Source organism: Dryobates pubescens, chromosome 13, assembly GCF_014839835.1.
Source record: "Dryobates pubescens isolate bDryPub1 chromosome 13, bDryPub1.pri, whole genome shotgun sequence".
NCBI lineage: Eukaryota > Metazoa > Chordata > Aves > Piciformes > Picidae > Dryobates > Dryobates pubescens.
This window is the reverse complement of record NC_071624.1, coordinates 14,034,729-14,060,779: the sequence shown is the minus strand read 5'-3', so window position 1 is coordinate 14,060,779 and position 26,051 is coordinate 14,034,729. Positions and strand designations below refer to the sequence as shown.

The 26,051-nt window shown below is 46.4% G+C and overlaps 1 protein-coding gene across 5 annotated transcripts in view; it reads left to right on the top strand.

Annotated features, from left to right (window-relative positions):
• Nucleotides 1–26,051, top strand: part of LOC104302998 (calcium-activated potassium channel subunit beta-2) — a 167,777-nt gene that overhangs the window by 87,603 nt on the left and 54,123 nt on the right. For 3 of the 5 annotated variants that reach the window (XM_054166661.1, XM_054166660.1, XM_054166664.1), the window contains exon 2: nucleotides 23,808–24,700. The exons of the other annotated variants lie outside the window; for them this stretch is intronic. In XM_054166661.1, coding sequence (XP_054022636.1) covers nucleotides 24,627–24,700 — 74 coding nt within the window. In that variant the 5' untranslated portion in view covers nucleotides 23,808–24,626. The remainder of the gene's footprint in view (nucleotides 1–23,807; nucleotides 24,701–26,051) is intronic. 5 annotated transcript variants of the gene reach the window in all.

Genomic DNA, 26,051 nt, shown 5'->3' with positions numbered 1-26,051 from the left:
CACACAGGATAGATTGTACCAGCTGCAAGGGGAGATCTGCAGCTGGAACAAAGAACCAAGCCTCCATCAAAGTCAGACGAGGTACACGGGCTTACATCAGCCAAGGGACTGGACTTCTGCATCCAATGGATTTCACTCAAAGCAAAGCAAAAGAGCAAGAGACCTACATTTTACATTGCTTTAGCTAACCTAGTTCATTTAACTGAAATGGGTCACAGTGTACCCACACAAAGAGTTCAGCAGCAAACCCGACTTCAGAAGGAGCACAGGGGAAATGCAGCTGGGGAGAGCAAGTGCATATTGCATTAAACAGAGATATGACAGAGCCCTGGTCTTCTGGCTGCTCTGGCAGTGCAAGTCAAAAATAAAACATCCTCTGGAAGGGCACAGCCTACACAGCCACTTGCAGCCTAAAGGGAAAAGATGGGGTCATACAGCTGAGGGGCAGAAGCACACTCTTGCCTGAGATCTTGCTGTTCCTGACTTTCTCTTCCTTCTGTTCCTCTCTGTACTTTGAAGCTGAGATTTCTTGAAGTTCTGCAACATCCTTTGTTTCCTGAGCTGCGTGAATGTGAAAATATTTGTCGCCTCCTTCCCAGCCATATGTCACATTTCTTGCTTATTAAAACAAAGAGAAGAGGACAGATTGTTTAGGATGAAGCTTTGTGTTGTCTAGAAGTATTCAAGAAATAGGCTTTGAGGCTAAGTTATCATTTCAAAGGTGTTCCATTTGTTATCAGCTTTTGGTAACACAGTGTGTCTGAGCTCAGACCCTACATGCAAAGTGCCACTGGAATAAATTGCACTTTATCTCACTCCAACTTGACCCCTCCATGTCAAGTTCTTCACAGGTTCAAGGTACAGAGATGCTAGGCCTACAGAGGACAAAGTCATTCTTATTTCTGTAACTATGCATTGGGACACTGGGGCTAAGTGACAAGCAACAGGTAGGAGCACGCAGAGAGCCCTTGGGGTTGGTGAAGGCAGGGTAAGAGAGACTGTATTAATGCTCATATTGGTCATTTTGGCAGAGGTATCTACTCCTTTCATTAAAGGAGCTTGGTACTCACCAAGAGACAGTGAGAGGCAGGTGTGGTTGCACGCAAGTGAGACTAGCTGACAGATGGGCAACATCTTCACTGAGCAGATGCAATGAGGGAGCCTCTCCCATAGCCCTCTGGTATATACTTGGACTTCCTTTTCTCCCTAAAAATGTTTTTCACCAGAGCTGTGCAGCCTAGGACCACCTGGCTTTCCCTTTAGGGCTCCACTCTCATAGGACAGTAATTTGGGAAGAAAACACATACACATATGTGTGTGTGTATAAACTTACATGCATGTCATATCTATGCACATTACTTCTCCTAAGAAAAAATTACTCTTCTGTGTTGCCTTTTCCTGTCAAGAGGCCACCAGGCTCTGTGGAGTAGGATTCAGCCCCATGTCATGCCATCCAACCCTACTGCATAGCAATAGCTGGGTTTGGCCTCCTTTTCTAGCAGCACTTGGTTGAAAACAGAGTGAAGCCTTACAGATAAAAGAGCTCTGTGCCCTTTCAAGGGCTGCAGAGGAAAATGCAGTCAAACCTCCTGCTAACTGTCAGTGAATCTCAATAACAAAGTCAAATTAGGTGAAATCCCAGCTGATGCCTGCTTACAAAAGCTGAGGCTGAAACAATGCATCCAGAAAAACATCTAATTCAATGCTCAGATCTTAAGAAAAATCAATCTCTGAGAACATGCACCCAGATGAAAACAAGTGTACATGGAGAAATTCCTCAGGTTAATGCTTCCAAACAGATCGATGCACAAACTCCTGTGAATCGATTTCCTGGTGTTCCAACTCCAAATTAGCTCCTCAGGACAACCCTAATCTGCCACAGAGGTGTGAAACCAGGGAGCAGGGCCATTGCAAATTCTTGCCCCTCCTTCTGCATTTCTTTCTGCTCCACCCAAACTCCAGCCACTTGCCCATTCCATCCAACACAGTCTCTCTGCTCTCTGTTGTCTCTTCATCTTGCACTCCACCACAGAACAATTTCCACAGTCATTCCAGAGGTTTCAACCCCAGCTGATCATTTTCCTGATGCAAACTGCAGGGCTTTCAACAGAGAACAAAGGGCAGCAATCTTAAGAGGCTGGGTAGGAGCAAGAGGAGTGCCAGCGAATTCCGGATGTGTAAAAAAGTGCTCTTCACCCAGCTGTGAAACAGACACAGGCTATTCACTCATTTTATTATTCCTTCTGTAACAAAGCATGTAAATGGGTAAAGAACTCAACCCACTTGTGTTCTCACTTCTATGAGATCCATCACTTGTCCTTTCACTTGCCCATCCACAAGAAGGGCTGGAAGGAGGAGCCAGGGAATTACAGACCTGTCAGCCTCACCTCAGTGCCAGGCAAGATTATGGAAAAGGTCATCTTGAGTGCAATCACACAGCCAAGGGATCAGGCCCAGCCAGCATGGATTTAGGAGGGGCGGGTCCTGACCTGCATCAGCAATAGTGTGGCCAGGAGGGGCAGGGATGTTGTTCTGCCCCTGTACTCAGCACTGGTTAGACCACAGCGTGAGTACTGTGTCCAGTTCTGGGCCCTGCAGCTTAGGAAAGATGTTGAGTCATTGGAACGTGTCCAGAGAAGGGCAACAAAGTTGGGGAGGGGTTTGGAGCACAAGCCCTATCAGGAGAGGCTGAGGGAGCTGGGGTTGCTTAGCCTGGAAAAGAGAAGGCTCAGGGGAGAACTTATTGCTGTCTACCTGAAGAGAGGTTGTAGCCAGGTGGGGGTTGGTCTCTTCTCCCAGGCAACCAGCACCAGAACAAGAGGACACAGTCTCAAGCTGTGCCAGGGGAGGTTTAGGCTGGATGTTAGGAAGAAGTTCTTCACCGAAAAAGTGATTTGCCATTGGAATGGGCTGCCCAGGGAGGTGGTGGAGTTGCCATCCCTGGAAGCATTTGAAGAGAGACTGGATGAGGCACTTCATGCCATTATTTAGTTGATTAGGTAGTGTTGGGTGGTGGGTTGGACTTGATGATCTTGAAGGTCTTTTTCAACCTGGTTAATTCTGTATTCTAAATTCTAAGAAGGCCCCTTTGCCACCCAAAACATCATTGTGTTGCTCAATCAGTTATAACTTCAGGGCAGCAGAGCTGTGTTTGGTTGATTGTGCTGTTAAGGGGTGCAAAGACACTCAGTATGCAGCTCAATAACCACAGTGGGGACACTACAAGGTAAAGCTTACTTCCAATACCCATATCATCAGGGGAGAGTACACCCAAAGAACACAACAATGAAGGAAATGAAACAGCTTTAAATGCATGTTTTGGGGATGGTGGTGATGATTTTTTAATGTCCTCAGGATCTTTAGCTTCACACACTGTTGGCAGCAAAGCCCCAGGAGACCCTTGCATGGCAGGAGTGAGATTCCTGCATGCAAAGCTTCCTGGAGCAGAGACGCTTTGTACCATCACCCTCCTCCTCTTCAGGGATAGGAGGGCCACAGAAAACAATGTGGCTCCTGGCTTACAGCAGAGGGGCACAGGCATCAGCCCCCGAGAGCCCACTGCTGGATTTGGATGTTCTCCCAACAGCTCATTGCAGATTTGACTGGCAACACTTCCCACACCAGCTGGCAAAAGCTCTGCATTTTTTTCTGCCTGTGGATGCCTGCATGCAACTCCCAAAGCTTCTGACCTGCTCATGTTTCATGCTCTCTAGGTCTGCTGTTCTCACTCTGACATTAGCTTCACCACCATTCTCTAAGTCAGTACCTTACCATAAAGAATATAGCAAGAGCAAAGTGAATATGCCCCTGCCTGCCCTTTTTTGTCTATAAAGAAGTTTCTGTCCAGTAAAGTGCAGTAACAGCCCACTAGGTCCTATACCATCACACTGCCAGGATCATATTGTCTCTTGGGATTATTCCCAAAACAAAAATACCTTCTCCACATGGGGGCAGAGGGCAGCACAAATTGCCAGTGAGGAATAGAGCCCTTCAGTCAAACAGCCGCTGAGGTGTGACAGTGACTATCATAGAATCGTTATGGTGGGGAGGGACCTCAAGGATCACCCATTCTAACTCCCCTGCCATGGGCAGGGACACCTCACACTAGATCAGGTTGTTCAGAGCCATATCCAGCCTGGCCTTAAAAACCTCCAGGGATAAGGCTTCTACCACCTCCCTGGGCAACCTGTTCTAGCGTCTCACCACCCTCATGATGAAGAACTTCTTCCTAACATCCAATCTGAATCTACCCATTTCTAGTTTTGTTCCACTCCCCCTAGTCTTATCACTACCTGACACCCTAAAAAGTCCCTCACCAGCTTTCTTGTAGCCCCCTTAAGATACTGGCAGGCCACAATATGGTCTTTTCAGAGCCTTCTCTTCTCTAGATTGAACAGCCCAGGCTCTCTGTTCTGCCTGCACTCAAGCATACAAATGCAGCAGCAGCAGCTCCCCAGCCCAGGCTGTGCATGGTGATCATGGGGAGCACGACCCACAAGCAAGGAACAAAGCTTCCTTCCTTCCTCCTTGGGAAATGCTTTGCACCACCATACCTTGTACCTGCACACATGCAGTTATTGCTACAGGACTGCTCCAGTATATGGTATAAAAATATAAGCACACAAGGCTTTAGAGGACACTGCAAAGGTCTTGATGGAAACATGAGGACTCAGGTTCACAATGGGGTGGATAAGGTGGCAAGGACAATGGAGGAAAGGGTTTGTCTGACTGGAGAAACATTGGAAATGGAAATGCACCTCCGATGGAGAAGATCCCATTGAATTTTCCATACCCCACCACAGCTCTGTTGGCAATGTTCTCACCTGGCTGCAGGCTCAGTGGTGTGTCACACAGCTGTAATGTGACATGAGGCAAAAAAAAAGATAATATGCACAAAAAATTCTGGTTTGAATCATAAATGCTCCCAAATGCTATAGGCTAACAAGAAGACAGACTAAAAATAATAGAGAGTTTAATTTGTAGCACTCCATAAACTATTGCAAACAGGCAGTAGGGAACAGCTTTCGATTTTCTCCCTGTAGCTCAAGGCATTTCTTATCTGCTTTTGCTGGGGTGACCATCTATCACAACTCCTCACATGTGCTGGGAAAAATAGGCATGTTGCATCTGATCATGCTGCTTTATCTCTCCCAGTGTTTTAGGAGCTGTTCCCACTTTGGTTATGCTTATCTGGATAACTCTATTCCTGATCAAACTGCTGTGCTAGAGGCCAAATCCAGTGTAATGGAATCTGCTGCTTTCAGATGCTGATTTCATAGGGTGTGAGCACACCTCTTCTCTGATGTCATAGGCAAAGCAAGAGTCAAACAGAAGAGTTTTGAAGGAGACGATAGGTAAACAGCGGGGAGGATGGCAAGCGTCCCACGTTGTGCAAAATGGGTAGGAGAGCATGAAGGAAAGCACACAAACCCCTCTCCTAGCAGTCCCAAAACTTCCTCCACATCTGACAATGTTCCCCTGTAGGCTGGAGCTAAATGATTTACAACCCACTGCTCTAGGTGGACCTGCTCCACTAGATGATCTCCAGAGGTCCCTTCCAACCCCCATCATTTTGTGATGGGATAAGGAAATGGACTCATGTTGTGTCAAGGAAGGTTTAGGTTGAATATTAGGAAAAATTTCTTCACAGAAATGTTTGTCAAGCATTGAAGTGGGCTGCCCAGGGAAGTGCTGGAGTCACCATCCCTGGAGGTATTTAAAAGACACAGATGCAGTGCCCATGGACATGGTTTAGCAGTGACTTGGCAGCATTAGGTTAACAGTTGAACTTGATGGTCTTAAAGGTCTCTTCCAATGAAGCAATTCTAGAAAATGGCTTTTGGCCCTCAGCTGATGTCCTCAGGTCCATTGCTGTGGCCTGCAGCAACCCTGCTGTCTCCTGATTCTCGTAGATCTGGCACAGGGGCTGCAGCCAAGCTCCTGCTCTCTGCCTGCTCCTGTACTGGCCACCTCCTGCCAAAGTAGGAACACAGGCACCAAGAAAATTACTGATTTCCACAGCTATGTCACCTTCAGTTTAGCATTAAAATCGCCCACAACAGAGGGCTGAAGAGTGACACTCTTGCACCAGGGGACCCAGAGTGTGGCAGCAGACAGCCTGTAGAGCAGGGCAAGATACAGCCCTGCAACCTACACATGCTCTCACACAGCTAAATGACTTCAGACATTGCAGCTGAGTATTTTGGAGTGCCATGGCTCAGGAAAACTTTTTTGATATCCACATTTGAGACTGCAAGCATCAGAGCACTCAGCCTCTACTCTGGCATCAAAGCTGCTGTGTCAGGAAGAGCAATGCAGTTGTGTGCTGAAACATCACACTTCTGTCCCCAAAACCCAACAGGGGATTCCCCAGTGCAAACTCTTCCTACGGCCAACCCAACTGCAATGCTCTCCATTCTCAAGGTCCAGGTTGGGAACTAGCAGAAGCAGCACCTATTTTAGGAGATCAGCATTTTTGCTCTCTGAGTATCTAATATCTCTGCAGTAGGTGGACAAATAATGGGATTTCCAGTCTGATGGACAAAGCAGGTTAGAGAGGAAAAATTCTGTTCCAGTTGAGGTGAAAATTTCTTTTCATATAAACAACAAACCCCACATTTCATTTCAAGTCTACTTTAAATATTTCTAAACCTATGGGGTTTTTTTAATGGTACATTTCAAGACAGACTCCAAGACTTCAATTTTGAAAGTACTGAAGCAGTATTTTGTGAGCTTTAAAACAAGAAGAGTGACAATTTCAGAAGTCCTCCTCCTCCTATCTTCAGCCAAATGCTTTTTTTGTGTGAATAGTTTGAGTACTTTGAAGGTCCAGCAAGGTCATTCAGCCCTACTTCTGGAAGTACCAAACTACACTTCATCTGGTAAGACCTGCACATCCACTCAATGTGAGGTGGCTTTCACAAGGTAGCAAATCCATTTGTTCATGGGCCAAGGGGATAATTTTGCAGTTAATAATCCTTGCTTGGTCGATTTACCTTTGACAACAACTAATATTTTGTTGTTCTTCAGACGTATAACCTAAGAGAAAGACACCTGCCCCTATGCTCCTAGTTATAACCCACAAGACTAGAAAAGTCAAACCCAGGAGTGGGAAGATAACAGCTTACTCAGAATTCAGGTCTTTCTGGACAGTGGCAGGACTGAGAGCCTGCAGCTCCAGCCCCATCACACACCAGAGCCCATGCAAATACTTCAGTTGTGCGAGCCACAGTTGCAACTAGGCTAAACCACATAGCTAAGACCAGAGCCTGGGCATCCCAAAGGATTCTACTTTTCCTGCTACTATCAAATTGTTAAACTACTGCAATGAAGGTTTACATCACTTGTGATGACACCTCCAAGAAGAATTTCAGCAATGAGTTGACTCAGCAGCATCACCATGCACCTGGTGGCATGGCAGTGGTGTGCTGGAGCGGGTACAGGTTTCACCGCTCAGTGTTTTAGGGGATTCAGAGGGAGCTGGTCTACCCCTGCATTGAGGATGCCATTGAGTTTGGTACATGAGATATCTGCACAGAAGAGGGGTTGCTGGACCAGCAGTGACAAATTCAGCAGCCTGTTGCCCATCCTTTCCCTCCCTGAGCTTCTTCATAAGAAAGCATATATAGAAGGGTTGACAGCAGAAGTGTGTCATCTAGTGTCTGCAGGGATTAGAAAACTGGTATAAATTATTCTTTTCATTAATTACTTGATCCTACCTAATTCCCACTAGAAAGTGTTGACCTCAATAGACTAAATCTAGGTTTCTTAGCCCACACAACCTCTTTATACTTTTTCCTAGCTTCCATTGCAGAACCACTTTCCACCTCTCTTATATCCTGGCATGATTCCACTGTGGCTCAGCAGATCCATGGAATCTCTGCTGTGAATCCTACCAGCTGCATGAAACAAACCCAACCCTCCTGCACTATTCACTGATCTGTGTGTTTCTGTACCGACTACAAATGTTGTAAATGCTCTCTAGAAAGGGCAAAATTGTTTGAGATGTCCCCCACACTGGAAATCCAGGGAGATCTCCATCTGCCTGCATGTGACATTCCAGAGAACTCAAGACTGTTGGACATCCCAGGCCAACAGAAGAGCATAAAACCACAGCATAAAGCAGGCAGGACTGTGGATGGTACCAAGCAACTTCTAAGAGATACCAGTACTACAACATATACATAGATTTTCTGAGACTAAGCTCAGGGGCTACTTATCTCCAATAGTAAAATTAACATTCTATTAGATCTGCTAAATAATTCATGGCAACACATTTGATGTGGCAAGTTCCAGCAGTGAGTCATCAGTGTTTCACATTATTGCACTGACAGCAGCTAGGCTTACTTCTTTTAAGAAGGCATCTCTGGTTGCTTCCACTATCCACACCCAGATCCTTCCGGGGCCTGAAGCCTCATCATCTCTTGTTGCCTAAGGCTGCATTTGAAGGGATAAAAGGAATTGTTGCTATTGAGATTTTTAGTTTAAAGCAATTTAACCATACATAGAAATTTGATTTAAAGCTGGAATCTCTTTTTCTTCCAGCGATGAAACACATTTGGAGCTCTGCAAGTCTTTTGTAATGAAGTGGTGCAGAACCACTGTTTAGTCATGCAAATGAAATGAGAGTTAACTGAACAGCATTTTGGGGACCTCTTGCCAAAACTCAGAGCAAAGATTTCTATTGTCAATCAAAAGGCACAAACATTTCCAAATTGTCCTTTGTGCGTGTGCATTGTTGGGAGAAGGGCAAACAAGACAAAGTAAACATCTCCTGCAGTCTCTGAAATATCCAGGCTATAAAGTATTGCAGGAGGGATGCAGATAGCGTCCTAACAAAGTTCGGAGCAGATACATGGTGTTACAACTACAAACCAGAGGAAGGAAACCCTTTCCCACTCATCCCACCTGGAGTACTGCATCCAGTTCTGGAGCCCCTATTACAAGAGGGATGTGGATGTGCAGGAACGTGTCCAGAGAAGGGCCACGAGGATGATCAGAGGGCTGGAGCACCTCTCCTATGAGGACAGACTGAAAGAGTTGGGGCTGTTCAGTCTGGGGAAGAGAAGGCTCCAAGGTGACCTTATTGTGGCCTTCCAGTATCTGAAGGGGCCCTACAAGAAGGCTGGGGAGGGACTTCTCAGGATATCAGGTCGTGATAGGACTAAGGGTGGTAAAGCCCTGGAATGGGTTGTCCAGGGAGGTGGTTGAGGCCCCGTCCCTGGAGGTGTTTAAGACCAGGCTGGCTGAGGCTCTGGCCAGCCTGATCTAGTGTGAGGTGTCCCTGCCCATGGCAGGGGGCTTGGAACTAGATGATCCTTGTGGTCCCTTCCAACCCTGACTGATTCTATGATTACTGAAGCTCCCCCACCCTTTACCAAATCCATCCTTTTTCATTATCATATGCAAAACCAGATCAGACTCTTAAATAACAAGACCTTAGCAGGCTAATCACAAAATTCTCCATGTTCTGCCTTGATGGTCAGGCACTGTTCTCCCAGGGTAAACCCACTGTCATTCCACCAAAGCCTAAAGAGCAATCCCAGGCTTGTCCAAAGACAAGCTGTCTCCTGGCCTTGGTGGCTTTCTGCTTTGACATTTGAAAGTCTTCTCATTAAATGTTTGTTGTTTTATAAGACATGTATTTATAAACAATCAACTTGGAAACAATGGCTGGGGCACATGCTGGTTTGGGAACTAAGAGCCTGCAATTTTGCCTCCCACTAGCTCAGTGTTTTAATTTGTCCAGTTGTAGTTTACATCCTTCCCTGCAGAGGAGATAAGATTAGAACCTCCTGGAAATGCAGAGTTTTTTCACCATATGGTCAGCTGATAGCAAAGCCACTAACCCCAGTCTTGCAGGACAGTATATTCCTCTAACTTAGCTTTACATCATCCCTCAGACACAGGCTGGCTCCACCTCTGCTTCCAAAGGAACAGGCAATTCAGTAAATATGTGGTACCTCTTACCCAGCTCCATAGCCTTCCCTGGAAACAGCAGGTGCTGGGGCTAGCAGTGCTGACCTTCACCTCAAAGCACCCACAACATTGCAGAGTTAGACTTCCAAGGTTCCACATACACACTTAAAATCCCAGAAGAGGCACAGTGAAGAGGGAAGGCTCATGCAATACTGCACTTGCAGTGCTTTCCAAACTGGAGCATCCTGTAAACAGGGTTTAGCAGGCTGTGGATAAAATTTAAGCTCTCTGTAACCCCAGTCTTGGAGGTTCCTAGAGCCTCTCCTGTTGCTGAAGGTCCAAAGCTGAATAGTCATTTCAGCCTGTTCTTCCACAGCAGCTTTTCCAACATTGAATAAAATGACCAGGTGCTCAGCTGGTATAAACCGCTTCAGCTTGATTTTCTCCACTAACAGTAAGAGCTAGTTCATATCATCCAAGGACTTCAACCCAAGGTCAGTATTAGGTAAAGCTGATACACATCTTACTAAACTATACACCATTTACCCTTTCTTTTTTTAATGCTTCTGCTGAGCTCTCCACAGATGCTAACTAACTCATTTAGATACCGTCTCTGCTGCAGGCTGGAATTTCTTGACATATAAGATCAGCAACAGACACTTTAAAAAATGAAATAAAGAAAACATTTCCCACCACTTGCTAGTACACAGCTGACAGTGGGATAGATAGAATAGAATAAACCAGGTTAGAAGACACCTAGGAGATCATCGAGTCCAACCTATAATCCAACACTATCTAATCAACTAAACCATGGCACCAAGCACCCTATCCAGTCTCTTCCTAAACACCTCCAGTGATGGGGACTCCACCACCTCCCTGGGCAGCCCATTCCAATGGCCAATCACTCTTTCTATGAAGAACTTGTTCCTAACATCCAGCCTAAACCTCCCCTGGCACAGCTTGAGACTGCCTCTTGTTCTGGTGCTGTCCAGCAGAGCACATGGCAAGGAAGGAGCACAAACCCTAGTCCCCAGTATCAGGCACAGGGTGGCTGTTTCCAAATCCTATGCTTGTCCCTATCTGTAGGCTACACACCTTGCATTACACAGTGGCAACTTCAAGCCCAGACAAACAAGGTCATTGTCATCATGATAGCAAGCAAACGTCGCAGCTGTGGACTCAGAGCCCCGGGCTGTGGGTGTCTTGATGAGACAGACCATGATGCTTAAGATACACAACTAGCTGGCAGTGGCTCAGCACGCAGCAGCAGCCCCCATAATGAATGAATGAGCTTGCCATGCTCTGCCAAAAAAAAAAATAAAATGTAGAAAAGAAATAAATACAGAATCTGGTTTATCACTTAGGCTTCAGCTTGGTCCAGAGCTACTACTAGCTGTGAAAACCAGGAGAAAGTCCAGTTCAAAAGCTTTTGAAAGGGAAAGATACAAACCAAACGACAACCACAAACCATCCAACATGATAGCATTCAACAAGTCCAAGTGCCAGGTGATGCACTTCTGCCACAACAACCCCATGCAGCACTACAGGCTGGGGTCAGAGTGGCTGGAGAGCTGCTAAACAGAAAGGGACCTGGGGTTACTGATTGACAGCTGGCTGAACATGAGACAGCAGTGTGCCCGGGTGGCCAAAAAGGCCAACAGCATCCTGGCCTGCATCAAGAATGGTGTGGCCAGCAGGAGCAGGGAAGTCATTCTGCCCTATACTCAGCACTAGTTAGGCCACACCTTGAGTACTGTGTCCAGTTCTGGGCCCTTCAATTTAAGAAGGACATTGAGACTCTTGAACATGTCCAGAGAAGGGCAACAAGACTGGGGAGGGGTTTGGAGCACAAGCCCTGTGAGGAGAGGCTGAGGGAGCTGGGGTTGCTCAGCCTGGAGAAGAGGAGGCTCAGGGGTGACCTTATTGCTGTCTACAACTACCTGAAGGGTGGTTGTAGCCAGGTGGGGATTGGTCTCTTCTCCCAGGAAATCAGCACCAGAACAAGAGGACACAGTCTCAAGCTGCACCAGGGGAAGTTTAGGCTTGAGGTGAAGAGAAAGTTCTTCACTGAGAGAGTTGTTAGCCGTTGGAATGTGCTGCCCAGGGAGGTGGTGGAGTCACCGTCCCTGGAGATGTTCAAGAGGGGATTGGGCATGGCATTTGGTGCCCTGGTTTAATAGTCATGAGGTGTTGGGTGACAGGTTGGACTTGATGATCTTTGATATCTTTTCCAACCTTGTTGATTCTATGATTCAAACTATACAGGTGCTCTAAGAGCAAAGTATTAACTCCATCTATACTGCTCTGATAACGCAGCCAGGTAAACTGCAGTGGTGACCATATCCTGCAGAGAACATATAGTCTGAGTAGTTGAGGTTAAGAGATACATTACAGGAGCCTCTCTTGCACTATAATAAAAATTAGTGAATTAGAGACATTGGCCAAAGACAGGAAAGGCTGGAAGACACTTGAGCATGACACCAAAACCCACGGGCCACTGAATGGCTCTGCCATTTTGCAAGCTAAATGGCTGTTTGTGCCACTAAGACTGAGAGTGACAGCACTGATAAGATCTATCAAAGAACATCTTCTCTGGACTCAGTGGAAAATTGCCCCAGTAAAAGCTCTGCCAGCTCTGCTGACGTACATTACCTTTATTAGAAAAGCTTCTCTGACAACCAAATTCGTTAGGAATTTATTTCTTCATATAAACTTCTGCACATGAATTCAGCACAGACAGATGCAAATAGGAGCTCTGGAAAGACACCATTAAGTTAAATCAGGGCTCTATTTCTCAGTAGCTGCAGCAAAGAGGAAGGTTTAAAGGCAGGGGGTTTTTTTTGCAATGCACACTTACATTCAATATGATTTGTCACCAAAATGCCTGTGCTACCACTGGAGCCTGTACATACCCCCCCTATAGTTTTGATAAGTTAAGTGAAGTATGAGGAGGCTACTGCCATGACCCTCAGGGTGCAGGCAACCAGCACCAGAACAAGAGGACACAGTCTCAAGCTGCACCAAGGGAGGTTTAGGCTGGAGGTGAGGAAGAAATTCTTCACAGAAAGAGTGATTGGCCATTGGAATGGGCTGCCCGGGGAGGTGGTGGAGTCCCCATCACTGGAGGTGTTTAAGAGGAGACTGGATGGGGCGCTTGGTGCCATGGTTTAGTTGATTAGATAGTGTTGGATTATAGGTTGGACTCGATGATCTCAAAGGTCTCTTCCAACCTGGTTACAGTATCACAGTATCACAGTATCACAGTAACTAAGGTTGGAAGAGACCCCAAGGATCATCAAGTCCAACCTGTTCCAACAGACCTCACAACTAGATCATAGCACCAAGCGCCACGTCCAATCTCCAATTCTATTCTGATGTTCCTCACAGTTCATTTTTCTTTACCAAAATCTACACGTGTTCTAAGTTAGACACAAAAACAAGAGGAAGAAATTTAACTAAAATAAAGTTAGCTAAGCAGGATCCAACATCCCTCCCCCTGCCTTTCCCCACCAAAGCTGCTGGGTCAGAAGACAGCAGGCTTGGCGCAACAGCAAGCCCCGTTCTCCCTGCCAAGCCCTGGTGAGCAGGAATGGGAAACTGCAATAACTGTCACTTCCAATTTTCTTTCTGATGTGACAGTGCAGAGGTAGGAAAGGAGCCGTTTGCCCCAGCTGCTCAGCCAGGGCAGAGCAGCCAGACGCAGAGCCTCTTGGACATCCCCGGCGCGCCAGAGATCAAGGTGCCTCCACTTTCCTAACCCACAGCTTCCCCAAAAACATGGCTTTGTGATTGCTGTTTTTCACAAGCACTTGGTCAGGCTCCAGCCTGGAGCAAACAAGGCTGGAAAGCTGAGCAGCAGTAAAGAGATGATTTTTGCTAGGCTAAGGGATTCCCTAGCTGCACCTGTCCCAGCCAGCAAAGCCAATTCTGAAGCTCAGATGCATGTGACAAAGAGCAAGGCATCAGAGATGGCTATGGGGACAAGGTGAGGAGCAGGCCCCTCTAGCACATCCTCCACACCATGAGGCTCCTCTGTCCCCAGATGGTCCTCAAACACAGAGTGTTCCTGACCTAGGCCATAACAAGAGCTTTTGTAAATGTCATCCCAAGCATGCAAAGTGTCAATCTTGTGAAACACTGTGCAGCAAATGAGCAACCCACCCTGCCTTCAGGAAGTTTAGAAGGCAGCTGATTTTCTCCATTGCCTGATCTAGGGAGGTCTAAGAGATCCCTTTGTATGGCTTCACACAGGAGCAGACAGCAAGGTCCTGCCAGGGATAGCTTTGAACTCTCCTGCAAATCCCATGCCTCCTAACAGTGGCATCAGTCATAGTTTCAGCACAGCAACACAACTCTCTTGTTCTTTAGCTTGGGCCCAAGGAACCACAGAGCTATTAAGGGGGGACATTATGGTGCCAGAAGGAGAGGAAACTGGTGAAACCCACAAAGCTTTCTTAGCACTGTCCTGATGAATCATCCTCTTCTTCCAGTGATAGGAAACATCTTACCTAGAGGGCTTTTAGGGCAGAAGGTGCTTGTTACATGACACCAGTTCAACCCTCTGTGACAGGGACAAGAGCAAATGGTCCCAAGATGCACCAGGGAAAGTTTATGTTGGGTATTAGGAAAAAAAAAAATCTTCACAGAAAAGTTGTCAAGCATTTGAACAAGCTGCCCAGGGAAGTGCTGGAGTCACCATCTGTGAAGGTATTTAGAAGATGTGTAGACATGGTTCTGAGGGACAATGTTTAGTGGTGATCTGGCAGAGCTGGATTAATGGTTGAACTTCATCTTAAATGAGTCTTCCAACCAAAACCATTCTATAACTCTATAAATATGTGTGCCAGATGTTCCAGCTGGCAGTGACATTCAAAGTGCTCCCTTTGGAGAGAAGTCAGAGCCACCCAGGTAATTCAGGTTGCCTGGCAGCTAGATACTGCTTGCTGTGCAGAAGAGGGTGCTCAGAGCCAAGGGAGCCCCATCCAGGCCAGGGGAGGGGACATGCAGATCCCAGAGGAGGTGTGCTTCCAAACTCTCACAAGGGCCTGGCGTGGCTCACCATATTTCCTACCTTTATAAAAGAAAAGAAAAAGAAAAAAATCCCAGTAGGAAATTCCACCTGAGAATTTATCTTCATGCTGAAACCCATAATTTTCCATAGCTGCTCATTCAACAGCCTAAGAACAACAGAATTCATGCACAAGTTCAGTGTTATCTCCCCCAGTGCAGCAAGATAAAGCTTTTAGCAGCAAAGTCACGCAGAAATTCCCATGTTTGCCAAGGAACATCATCCCACTCCCACAGAGCCTTACAGGGCTTTCTGCAAAGGAAGAAGCATCTCATTTAAAACTGTGTGCATTTCAGCTCAGTGATGTGGTTCTCAGCTCTCCACCTACATTGAAAGGACACACTATGCCATGCTCTAAAGGGTCAGGAAGAGTGTGCAACTTCAACTTCTGACAGCAAGTTAGTCCTTTAATCCTCACAATAGAAGCATGCAGTGTGGTGCTGAATATCTAGAGTCTACCTAACCCTGCTGCTGACCTAGAGCCATCACTCAAAGCAGAGAGCTGCACAGTATTTATAAGCCGTGAACCATCAACCAAATTGTTTCCCAGTCCCAGGTCAGGATTTCCAACCTCCCAGTCCCTGCTTCCCACCATGCAGGGCTAAGAAGATGGACATGCACAATGAGCACTCAAAACACAGCGAGGTGTACAGACAAAAATTCAGCAGTTCAGACCAGTAAATCCATCCCCTTTTCCCTGGGAAGCAATGGATTTAACCTGGGGATGGTATTAAGGCAAGTTTCACAGTATAGATAAATAACAGCTCCATTTCAGCATATAGTTTTAGTACTGGCTGGCTAGTTTTGTTACATTGCATGCCTAATCCTCCAGAGAGCCAGAGACAGTGGGGGAAAAATCCCATCAGAAAAGCAAACCCAAAACAAAACCTGCAGAACATTGGTATTGCAATGGACAGAAGAAGAAAAACACCTTGCAGACCTGGGAGTTCAGCCCATGCAAGAAGGGGCAAAGAGACTCAGATAGCAAGTGACACCATGTGTTTAACTAATACTCTGCTGGAAGAAGAGGAATGAGGGTTGACAGACCTGTTCTAGCAAAAAGCAGATCATGGTCTCTGTGGAAATGAGGTGTCCTCCCCTGCATTGACTGGCAGACATGAAGAGACTCTACTCACCCTGCAAGTAGATTGACTGGAATCCAAATTACGTGGCACAGTGTTGGACAAGGATGCTGTGTTCACCTCCCCTGCACCCCTTTGAAACCCTTAAGTGGCGGTTTTAAACAAAAGGCTAAAATGCAAATCTCACTTCTTGCCAGAGAGAAGAGAACAAAGAATTTCCCACAATGGCCTCTGAAAGATTAGGCACATTATTGTTAACACTAAGAAGTGGACATTAATTAATACTGAATCGCAAAGAAATTCCAGTAGTAGCACATATTTCACTCCTGTTGATGCAGTAATGAACTCATTACGAATAAAGAAATTAAAAACATATATCAGAAGGCAAAGTTAATGATCTCCCACTTATTAAGTGTGAGCAACATATACCACTGCATTAGAATGAAAGAGGAGGCACATATATCTCAGCTTTTGTTATAGGATAAGATCACAGCCCAAGGCACATCCTTTGCTGAGGATGAAATGTTTATCAAGTGACTTCAAAGATACATGCTGTGACCTTGAGCCAAACACTTAATATCTGCCACCCAGTAGGTTTTATCTATAAAACAGTAACAGCAGCATTTACCTCCTGCAAATTCAGAGTCAAAAGGTATGGGGAACACTTTGCAGCTCTGTCCTTGTGTGCGTGTTCTACAACTGGGGATATCCTTGAGACTCCTTCAGCCACTGCAAGGAAATATTCAAGCCACATCTCAGGACAGCATGGGTGGCTGTTTAGAAGCAGCCCTGACAGAGGAGCCAGGGGAACCACAGAGGCACTGGGATGGTGACTAGCAGGAGCACTGAGAAGCCCAGTGAGAGGTTACAGCCAGTCAAGGGAAAATTGGGTTCAAAGGTAGAGCCAAAAGTGAGACAAGATCAGCTGAAGTGGGTGAAGCAGATCAAGCAGTAAAGGGTCCCTATTGTGCTGCCACCAGGGGGTTGAGGCTTTTTTGCATTGCCAAAGACTTAAAACCCAAAGGTGTAGCATTGCGTAATCGTCCTTAAACACAAGCGCCAGAGCCACAGCTGCAGTAAGTCAGTGGTGCTCCAAGGACACCTAGGGCAGCTCAGTTCCATGAGCAGACCTGGCCCAGGGACGCCAGCTCTTTTCTTCAGCATTTGTCCATTCGAAACATCTGTCACCTTGCAAGTTAACCCAGGATGACACTCAGCTAGCTGTAGCTGCAGCAAACCTTCCCACCAAGTTCCCATCTCAGATATTTATTTCAGTAGTTCTTGCTTCTATGTCTTTACTATTTTTACTACTTCTATTACTCTTTTTGGCTGGAACGGAACAGTTTGCCTTCACATAATTTCCATCATTGCTCTGCCCGTGTCTGATGTGTGCCAGTGACTGCAAAATTCCATGAAGCTTAGCTAAATCCTTGTTGTCTGGTAAATAATAGCAGCATGCCCCCCCCCCCCCTCCCCTTCAAAGAAAATGATCAGAGGTTTATTTAATAGAGCATCAGATGAATTCCTGGTTTATGTAATTATGCATTGACTTTAAAAAGAGATGTCAGGGGGGCAATCTTGGGAGCCGTAACAGATAAACTGTAAGAAGGAACAAAGGAAAAAGAATTTGAATAAAACATTGTGCCTTAAGCAAGAAACACTTTTCATGTATGGTACATGAGAAAAAGATCATTTTTTGATGCAAAACTGAAGTTGTGACCTTGCTGCAGAAGCGTTCATTACCTAAACGCCACAACAAGCAAATTAATGGATTTGTTTGGACTGGTGCAAATAATAGCAATAATAATCATTTTGCTTCCTGGCATTTGCCTGCTGACAGCCAGATTCAGCAGCAAGGGTTTCACACTATTATTTAGAAGAGAGATTGCAAATAGAATTGCACATAACCTTAAAGACATTACAGAAGCGTGTGTCTAGTGCAAGGGTATTACACATGAGTGATCAAGGTTTAGTAAGTGCTTACAAGCCAAGTACTGGAAGCCCATAAACACCACACTGACTGCCAGAGGAGTGTGAGCTTTATGCAAGGACACGTATGTACGTGGTGCTATCAAGTAAGCACTGTTCTGGCATTTGAATCCCTACACAGGATTATGGTTACCCGGGAAATTACTCAATCAATGCAGTTTCAGATGCATTTTTTTGCACGTGACAAATGGTGGTGTGATAATTAGTGCGTTGATATCGTTTAAGGGAATTGCAGCACTCCTAGAAGGTGTCAAATTGCCAGGGCTGGACAGCACCCTCTCTGCAGAAATCTCTTCCTTGCCAGGTGATAAGGGTTGTCTGAATGGTCTCCTCCTGAAGGGAGGTGGTAGACAGGTGGGGGCTGGTGTCTTCTCCCAGGCAACCAGCACCAGAACAAGAGGACACAGTCTCAAGCTGCACCAGGGGAGGTTTAGGCTGGATGTTAGGAAGACATTCTTCATAGAGAGAGTGCTTGCCCATTGGAATGGGCTGCCCAGAGAGGTGGTGGAGTCACCATCTCTGGAGGTGTTTAGGAAGAGACTGGATGGGGCGCTTGGTGCCATGGTTTAGTTGATTAGATAGTGTTGGATGATAGGCTGGACACGATCTCGAAGGTCTCTTCCAACCCGGTTTATTCTATTCTATTCTTCCAACTCAGTTCTTGGTCCTTTAGAGCTGCCCAGAGCCCTGCCCCAGTGCCCTGCTCTCCAACATGGTGCCACTTCAAAATACCAGCAGTAAATTTGCTCTTTAGCAGCTGATGGAGAAAGTTCGTCCTTCCCACCCCCTCAGCCAGCCTGTCTGCGGAGCACCAGGAGCAGGCTGCATGAATGATGTATGTGTTATCTGGGGTGAAAATTTACTGCAAGAGTGACTGCTGCACCCGGAGGGGTTGGACAGATAGGGAAAAGCTGATGGCTTCGCAGTGATAAAGAGCGCCAAAGTGCTCTGCCCAAGCTGAAGGATGTGCTGCCACAAATTAAGAAAAGGAGCAGGAAATACTGTGTGGGGAATTTACCTCATTAAACCAGCACAAAAACTAAATTGGACCTTAGGAGCAGCTTGCCACGGAGCAAGTACTCTGTGTGGAGCTGGCAGGACTGCCTTTGTTTTTCAACAAAGATCACAAATAGGTTTCTAAAACACCTCAATGTGTTTAAAATTGTTCTGTTATTAGGCAAGTAGGTACAATAAAAGAAACATCTCCACAAACGGAAAAGCCTCAGGCCTATACGCCTTCAAAATGTTATTGGTATTTTAAACCCTGCTAATTGCTTTGTAATGTAAGCAATTGCATCACGAGCAGGAGCACCGCAGCCAATGCATCACCCGCAGCATACCTCTGGCTGCTTCCCCCCCCCAAGTACCCTCTGATTGGAGGAGGCTGAAATAGAACTTATGGCACAATGGACTGCATGTGGTAAAGGAAGTTCAAACAGATAAACCTGGCTTCTGTAGGTGTCTGTGCAAGCCTGGCAGAGAGAGAAAACTTGAAGGCATCCAGCCAGGAGCTCATCCCGGCATGGGACAGGAGCTCCAGCAGCATTTCCCCAAAAGGGAGGCTACCAAATGTCTTTCAGTTCCTAAAGCTGCGATTATTAGAAAACCACTAGAACAAGGCAACTTTTCAGCAAAGAGTTTCCCTCCTCCCTCTGAAACAAATGAAAACAGAGAGGAGTGAAAACACACCTCACTGCACCCTTACAGGCTGTTATTTCAGGCTTGCTCTGAATTTAGCAGCCTCAGAGGTCACAACTAAAATATATTCAGTCTGCCCTGGATCCCAGACATTTCTTCTCACCCATCATCTCCCAGGCTGTTGTCCAGCAGCTTTCAGGGACACTCAGCCTCCTTGTGCTGGGGCCAGCAGCCAGGTCAGAGCCAATGACCCACCTTCCTGCCACCTCTTTACAAACTAACACACACAGTAAATCACCAGCAAACAAACAAAAGCCCACTGTAACCACAGAGGGACTAACATTAGAGTTGCCTGGTTTGATTTGGTGTGTGGTGAGCAGCAGCTCCCCAAAGCTGGAGCTGCCTGCATCCAGGCTGGTGTGAGTGGCGGCATAACCACTATAGGTGATCCACCTATAGCTGGCAGGTTCTCTGACAAGTTTGCTGCTCAGGCATTCCATAGAATTTGGTCTGAAAACATTTGTGGTGGCTGCCTGCTGAAGGCTGAGTTTCAGGACAGAAATCCTCCTCACAAAACAGCTTCACACATTCTGAGCAGCAGGCTAGCCTTGTTTTGTCCATGTTAAAGGCTCTGAAGCATTTAATTGAAAAGCTTTAGCAACCCTGTACCTAGGGGGAGCTGGGAATTTGGCAGTAGGATTTTAGTGTCAAAAGTGTGCCTTTCTGGGAGGGTGAAAGAAAAAAAAAAGGCAGCCAAACCTGAGTAAATTGTGAATTTATCAAGGTTTGCACACACTCAGTAAAGACTTGATCAGATAAATGTAGCTCCTGAATTCTGCAGCAGGGCTTTGATCCTGGATGTCCTTCTTCCCACCAGGCCCCAGGAAGACACACTGTACCTCCTGAGCCCTCCTATTTGGACAGAGAAGGCAGCAGCTCTTTCTCCCTGCATCCTTCCAGCAGAGCCATCCCTGGGTGCACCCCATGATCCTGAGCCTCCTGCTGAGTGGTCAGTGCTAGGCACATCCCTCCAGCACCGGGGAGGGTCAAATCCCTTGTGCAAGGGCTGTTCTGCAGCTGCCTAGTGTCTTCCCATGTACCCTGACACATCATGGGATCATCCACATTTGAGATGTGAGCCTGCTTTTCCTACAGCTGTACCCATCCTCAAGACCTTCCAGCAGTACTGCAGCTGTAGTCATCACCAGCCCTGAGAGTGTTGCAACTTTCTGTGCTTTCAGTTCCTCAATTACATTGATTATCACATTAAACATTCCTGGTGCTAAAGGAACAGACTAAAAATAATAAGCTTGTATCTTCCTAATACAAATGAAACCCATTTGTACTATTGAGAGTGTAGCAAGTTCATTGTTTTGCAGTAATGAAGCTTTCATCTCAGGAGATCCAATTCATAAAAAAACCTCTTGCCAAAGCTGTGCACATTTCCTTTTTCTCCTTTTTTTTTTTTTTTTTTTTTTTACTACCACTGACATTCCTTTAAGTTCTAATCTGATTCAGAATTAGCAATTGAAATAAAGCTGAAGAGACACAGAAAGAGCTAAACAACTCAAATCACTTCTGATGGCAGAGCATACCCTTGCCACCCTCAGGCAGGAAGCCCTATGCCCACCCCGGGCTGTAGGTGCCCCTATCCACACATGCTCCCCTGCTATGAATAGCTGCAGCCACCTTTGCTCTGCATCCCAAAATAGAAGCACATTGCACAGGCAACAGAAACAGCAAAACACTGTACATAAGCTCCCTTTTATATATACAAATATGAATTCATAATCATCCATAGAAGGCAAGAACATAGCCAAAGAGAGGCTGCCTGCAGGGGACCCAGCTGAAGGCTGTAGGCACCAAATGGGGGACATGAAACAAGCAGGGTTTGATTCTTTTCCACTTCTCCCCATGCCAAGCCCCAGAGCTTGAGCAAGAGTCCATCTTCAGGTCTTCCCATTACCTCTGCAGGACACTGCAGACTCCAAGATAGGATATCATATTCTAGGAATGTAGTATGGTGGGACATAGTTTTGTCCTGACATTCTGCTCTGGGTGAGATACAGCTCCTGCCCCTGGGCAAAACAAAAGTGACCTCGCTTTTCCCAGCCTGATGGCTTTAGCCACACTAGTCTCAGAACAGCACCAGGTATTACAGACCCAAACACCAGGTACCAGTGCTGTTAGACCTGACCTCCCTTCCATTCTTTCCTCTATCAAGGGAGCCTGCAGACAAAGCCATCTGGGACTTGTCCCATAATCATCTGTCCCATCAGAGGCTCTGCCTGCTTCTCCTCTTCCCTCCCATAGAGAAGCACAGGTGTGGGGATCTGATAGTAGCAAAGACTTCCCTCTTCTTCTCAAGCTTCAAAAAGAAAATGTAAAGGCAGGAAATAGGCAGGAATGACTTCCCCTTGTATTTCCCTTTGGGTCTGAGACTGCAGCACCTGACCATGCTGTGAATCAGGGACAGAACAGAGGTTCACCTGCCCTCCCATGCTTCAGCACCCACAGATGGAATGGGAGGCTGAGATGGGGAAAAGATGAACACCTCTCTCTCCCCTTTCCCCTCTGACTGAGCTGGGAGAGTCAGGCCTCTCAACTTCATCTAAAAACCTACCAGCTCTTACCCACAATGCGCCAGGGGAGGTTTAGGCTGGATGTTAGGAAGAAGTTCTATACAGAGAGAGTGATTGCCCATTGGAATGGGCTGCCCGAGAAGGTGGTGGGGTCGCCATCGCTGAGGGTGTTCAGGAGGAGACTTAACAGGATGCTTGGTGCCATGGTTTAGTTAATTGGATGATAGGTTGGACACGATCTTGAAGGTCTCTTCCAACCTGGTTTATTCTATTCTATTCTAAATACAGCCAGTGGGAATTCATCAAGAAGCCTAAGGGGACTTGCTCCACTCCATCATCATTCTGTTAGCCTCTGCCAAGAGCCAGATGAAGGCTACTGCAAGGAGTTTACATGAGAAGTCTAGAAAAAGTTTTATTCCTAATTTATCTGATAAAAGTGATTAGAAGCAGCTCCCCTTCTCTACCCCACTGGGCTCTGCATCATGAGGAACCCCCTGCATGGCACCAGTGGAATGATTCTAGCTTGCACACAGGGAGTTGGAGCTTTCTGGCTGTAGCTGCACAGTGCAAGAACTTGTTTCCAGCCCAGTACCAGCATCTCATCCCTCTGGAACCCCAGGCTGCTCTCACCACAGAGCTGCCTAGTGTTGGGCATTCACCAAACTTCTTACACTGACTTTTTGAACACAATTACCAGCTATTTCAAACACAAAGTGTTCTTAGCTTCACTTTGGATCCACTTTTCCAGCAAGCCTGGTTCTCAGAAAGAAAAATAAACAAGCCACAAATCTTTAGTGAGCACTTTCCCTCTGACTGGTGCAGCCACTGGAGCATGGGCACTGCTTTGCTGAGGGCAGTCAGCAGGGGCTCATTACCAGAGCAGGACGACTACTAGGCAACATCAAAGACACCAGGAACACCTCCTGCAGAAAGTCACCCTCTCTGAAGCTTTGTAATTGGTGGTCAGGCCAGAAATCTGGTTTATTAAAGCATGAACTGCTGAGACCCTCGTTAGATGCCAACAACCTCATCTCCTGTGGGATTATTTACCCTGTCTGCAGGGTTCCTCACCCTGGAGCAGCAAACAAAAAAAAGGACTCCTAGCAGAGATGATGCAGCTGGGGCACATTTCCCACCTGGTGATGGGAAAACAGTGATACCACACTGTTTCACAAAGAGGCTGCTTCCCACACACATCAGAAAATATCCAGTATAGCTTCATGCACACAAGGCTTATGTTTCTTTATAAGGTATCTGTATGGTGTAGCTCCTCTTCTGCTTTGACTGTATTTTATCTTTAAACTGGGAGAGGTTTTTGTAGCAAATCATCAGAGAGGAGCAGCGAGTTACCAAGGAGATTCTCTGATGAATCAGAGACTGACTGGTATAAGATCTAGACAGGCTGTAGCTTCTTAATTTGTGAGATCTTACATTTTAAACAGGGGAGGAAAAAAAAAAATATTAAAAAAAATTCCTATCACAACCAACTGTGGGCCAGGCCAGCAAAAGCAGCTTTTATTTTTGCCATAGGAACAGACAGCAAGCACACAGCGTGGGAAATCAGCAAGCAGCCTGAGCCGAACAGGAGCATCTCTCTGGCACACTCTTGACTCAGAAAAGCAAATACCACCCAAGGACAAAGTGGTCCGATGGAGGTGACTGAGGGGAAGGCTGGGAAGCCCCTGATTTCACACTGGCACATGCAAGGATACACAGGGATGAGTGAGTGCTGGAGAAAGAGCTGCACAGCTGCTTCTACACAGCCCTGGCATTTCAGAAAGTAAAGGTTGCAGAGCCAAGGTCCTCCCTATCTGTGTGCCAGCCACGGGCTGTGCACGATATTGGGACTGCACAAACCCCAAGCCCACTTTCCTGCCCGACTCCTGCAGTTTTCTTCTGAGGAGCAGGGCAGAGGCGTGAGTTTTGCCAAATGACAGCAAAGGCACCGACTCTGCACCGAGCATCCCACCCTCACGGAGATGGCCGTCATGCCCCGCAGGAGCCCAGGCAGCCAGGGATGCTCAGGCAGAGCAGATGGGAACAGAAGTTTTTATAAAGGTGGGGATAAGGATCTTCGTGAAATAAAGTTTGGAGAGAGAAAGTTCAGCTTTTTTGGGCTGACTTTATTCAGAGGGTCTGTGCACCCACTTCCTTCTGGCAGCTCATTTCTGAGTAATTACTGAACGCTGGTGCTTCACCTCTATTTAAGAACACAAAGCAACTCAAACTGCCTGGGAACTGCGAAGAGGAGCAAGAAATATTTGGAGACATCAAGAGGCAAGCTATATGGAAACCTTCTGCTTGTAGATAAGCTGCTTTCCCAAAGGTGGAAACTACAGAAGTATGTAGATGAGAAGGAAAATCTCCCTGTCAGATCCCATTGAAATCTCCATTTTGGGCACTGCTGCTCCGCTGCTGCTAAGGTAAACCTGATCCTTACCGGGGAAGTTGTAGGACATGCTGAGGCATTTGGGATGGGGCTGGTGCCAAGAGCTTAGAGGGCTGCTGTGAAGTGTTGGGGAGCGAAGATTAAAGTGTGTGTTCGAGCAAATTCAGGCTTTACAGCTAAGGGCACCCTAGAAAAGGATTTCCTAGAGTGGTCACTTCTGACAAGAGGCTGGCATGAGCCAGGCATTAGCCAAGGATTTGAATGAAGGACATTTTAGAGGCAAACACTTTGAAGTGCTTTTTTGAAAAATAAATTTCTCTGCTCATCTGAGGAATGAATTAACTGTATTGAGCATTTGTGATCTGCAGCTAGAAGCTTACAGTACTGATTTAGTGATGCATACTGTGATGTGATTTGGGGTGGGGGGAGGGGGGACAACTTAGAGAACTCCATGAGCCTCATTTGGAAAACAAAACATTCCAGAATGCTGCAATAAAGACTGAAAACAGCGTATGGGGTAGGGAAGGGGCACAAGAAATACTTGCAGACAGCAAACTACTTTTAGCAACACAGAAAATAATTAAAATAAAGAGAGTGAGGAAATTCCAAGCCATGGCTTATGGCCAGTGGGTAAGCCGCTGTCCAACCCCCCTCCAACTTCACACACAAGGGCTTGCACAGCCTAAACTTGCTGTGCTGCCAGCTGTGCCAGTCAAATTAAAGGTGTAGTAGCAGCAAATTAAAACATGCTGCCAGCTTTCATGCACTATTGGTTCTTATTCGACTTGATATTTATTATCTTTACTCACTTTAGGGTAAAGCTGAAGCAATTTCTATGTTTGCATTTAAAACAAGGGTGGGCTGAGGAAGCAGTAACTGCACACAAACTTCCCACAGGCAGAGCACAAACTTTCACACACTCCCCAGCTTCCAAACATCCTGCTATGCCACAGTGTCATTGTTCCAGCCTGGGGCTGATTCCTGATATCCATATTCCCCAGAAAGCACTCACTCAGAGTTTGTTTTTCCGAATGTGCACAAGCAGCTGCTGCTAGAGCATGACCCACATCTTGCACAGGACTTTTAATGCAAAAATAGCAAATGGGCAGGTGAGGGATCTACATATGTAGAGTCTGAGGCTGGGAGCATGAAGATTATTTGGATAAAAACCTGCAGCTGAACAGACAGTGTTCTTACAGGAACTTCACTTTGTCTGGAAAGCCTTGGAAATTCATTGCTCATGTGACTTTTGCTATGCAGTGAAGCTAGTCTGAATACAGGAGCTAACAGGAACACACAGCCCCTGTTTGGTGTGGTCCCTGGGCTGGAGCAATCCTTGCATTCTGCCTTTGCTTGTAGGTTTTCACTGCAGTAAATGAGAAGGA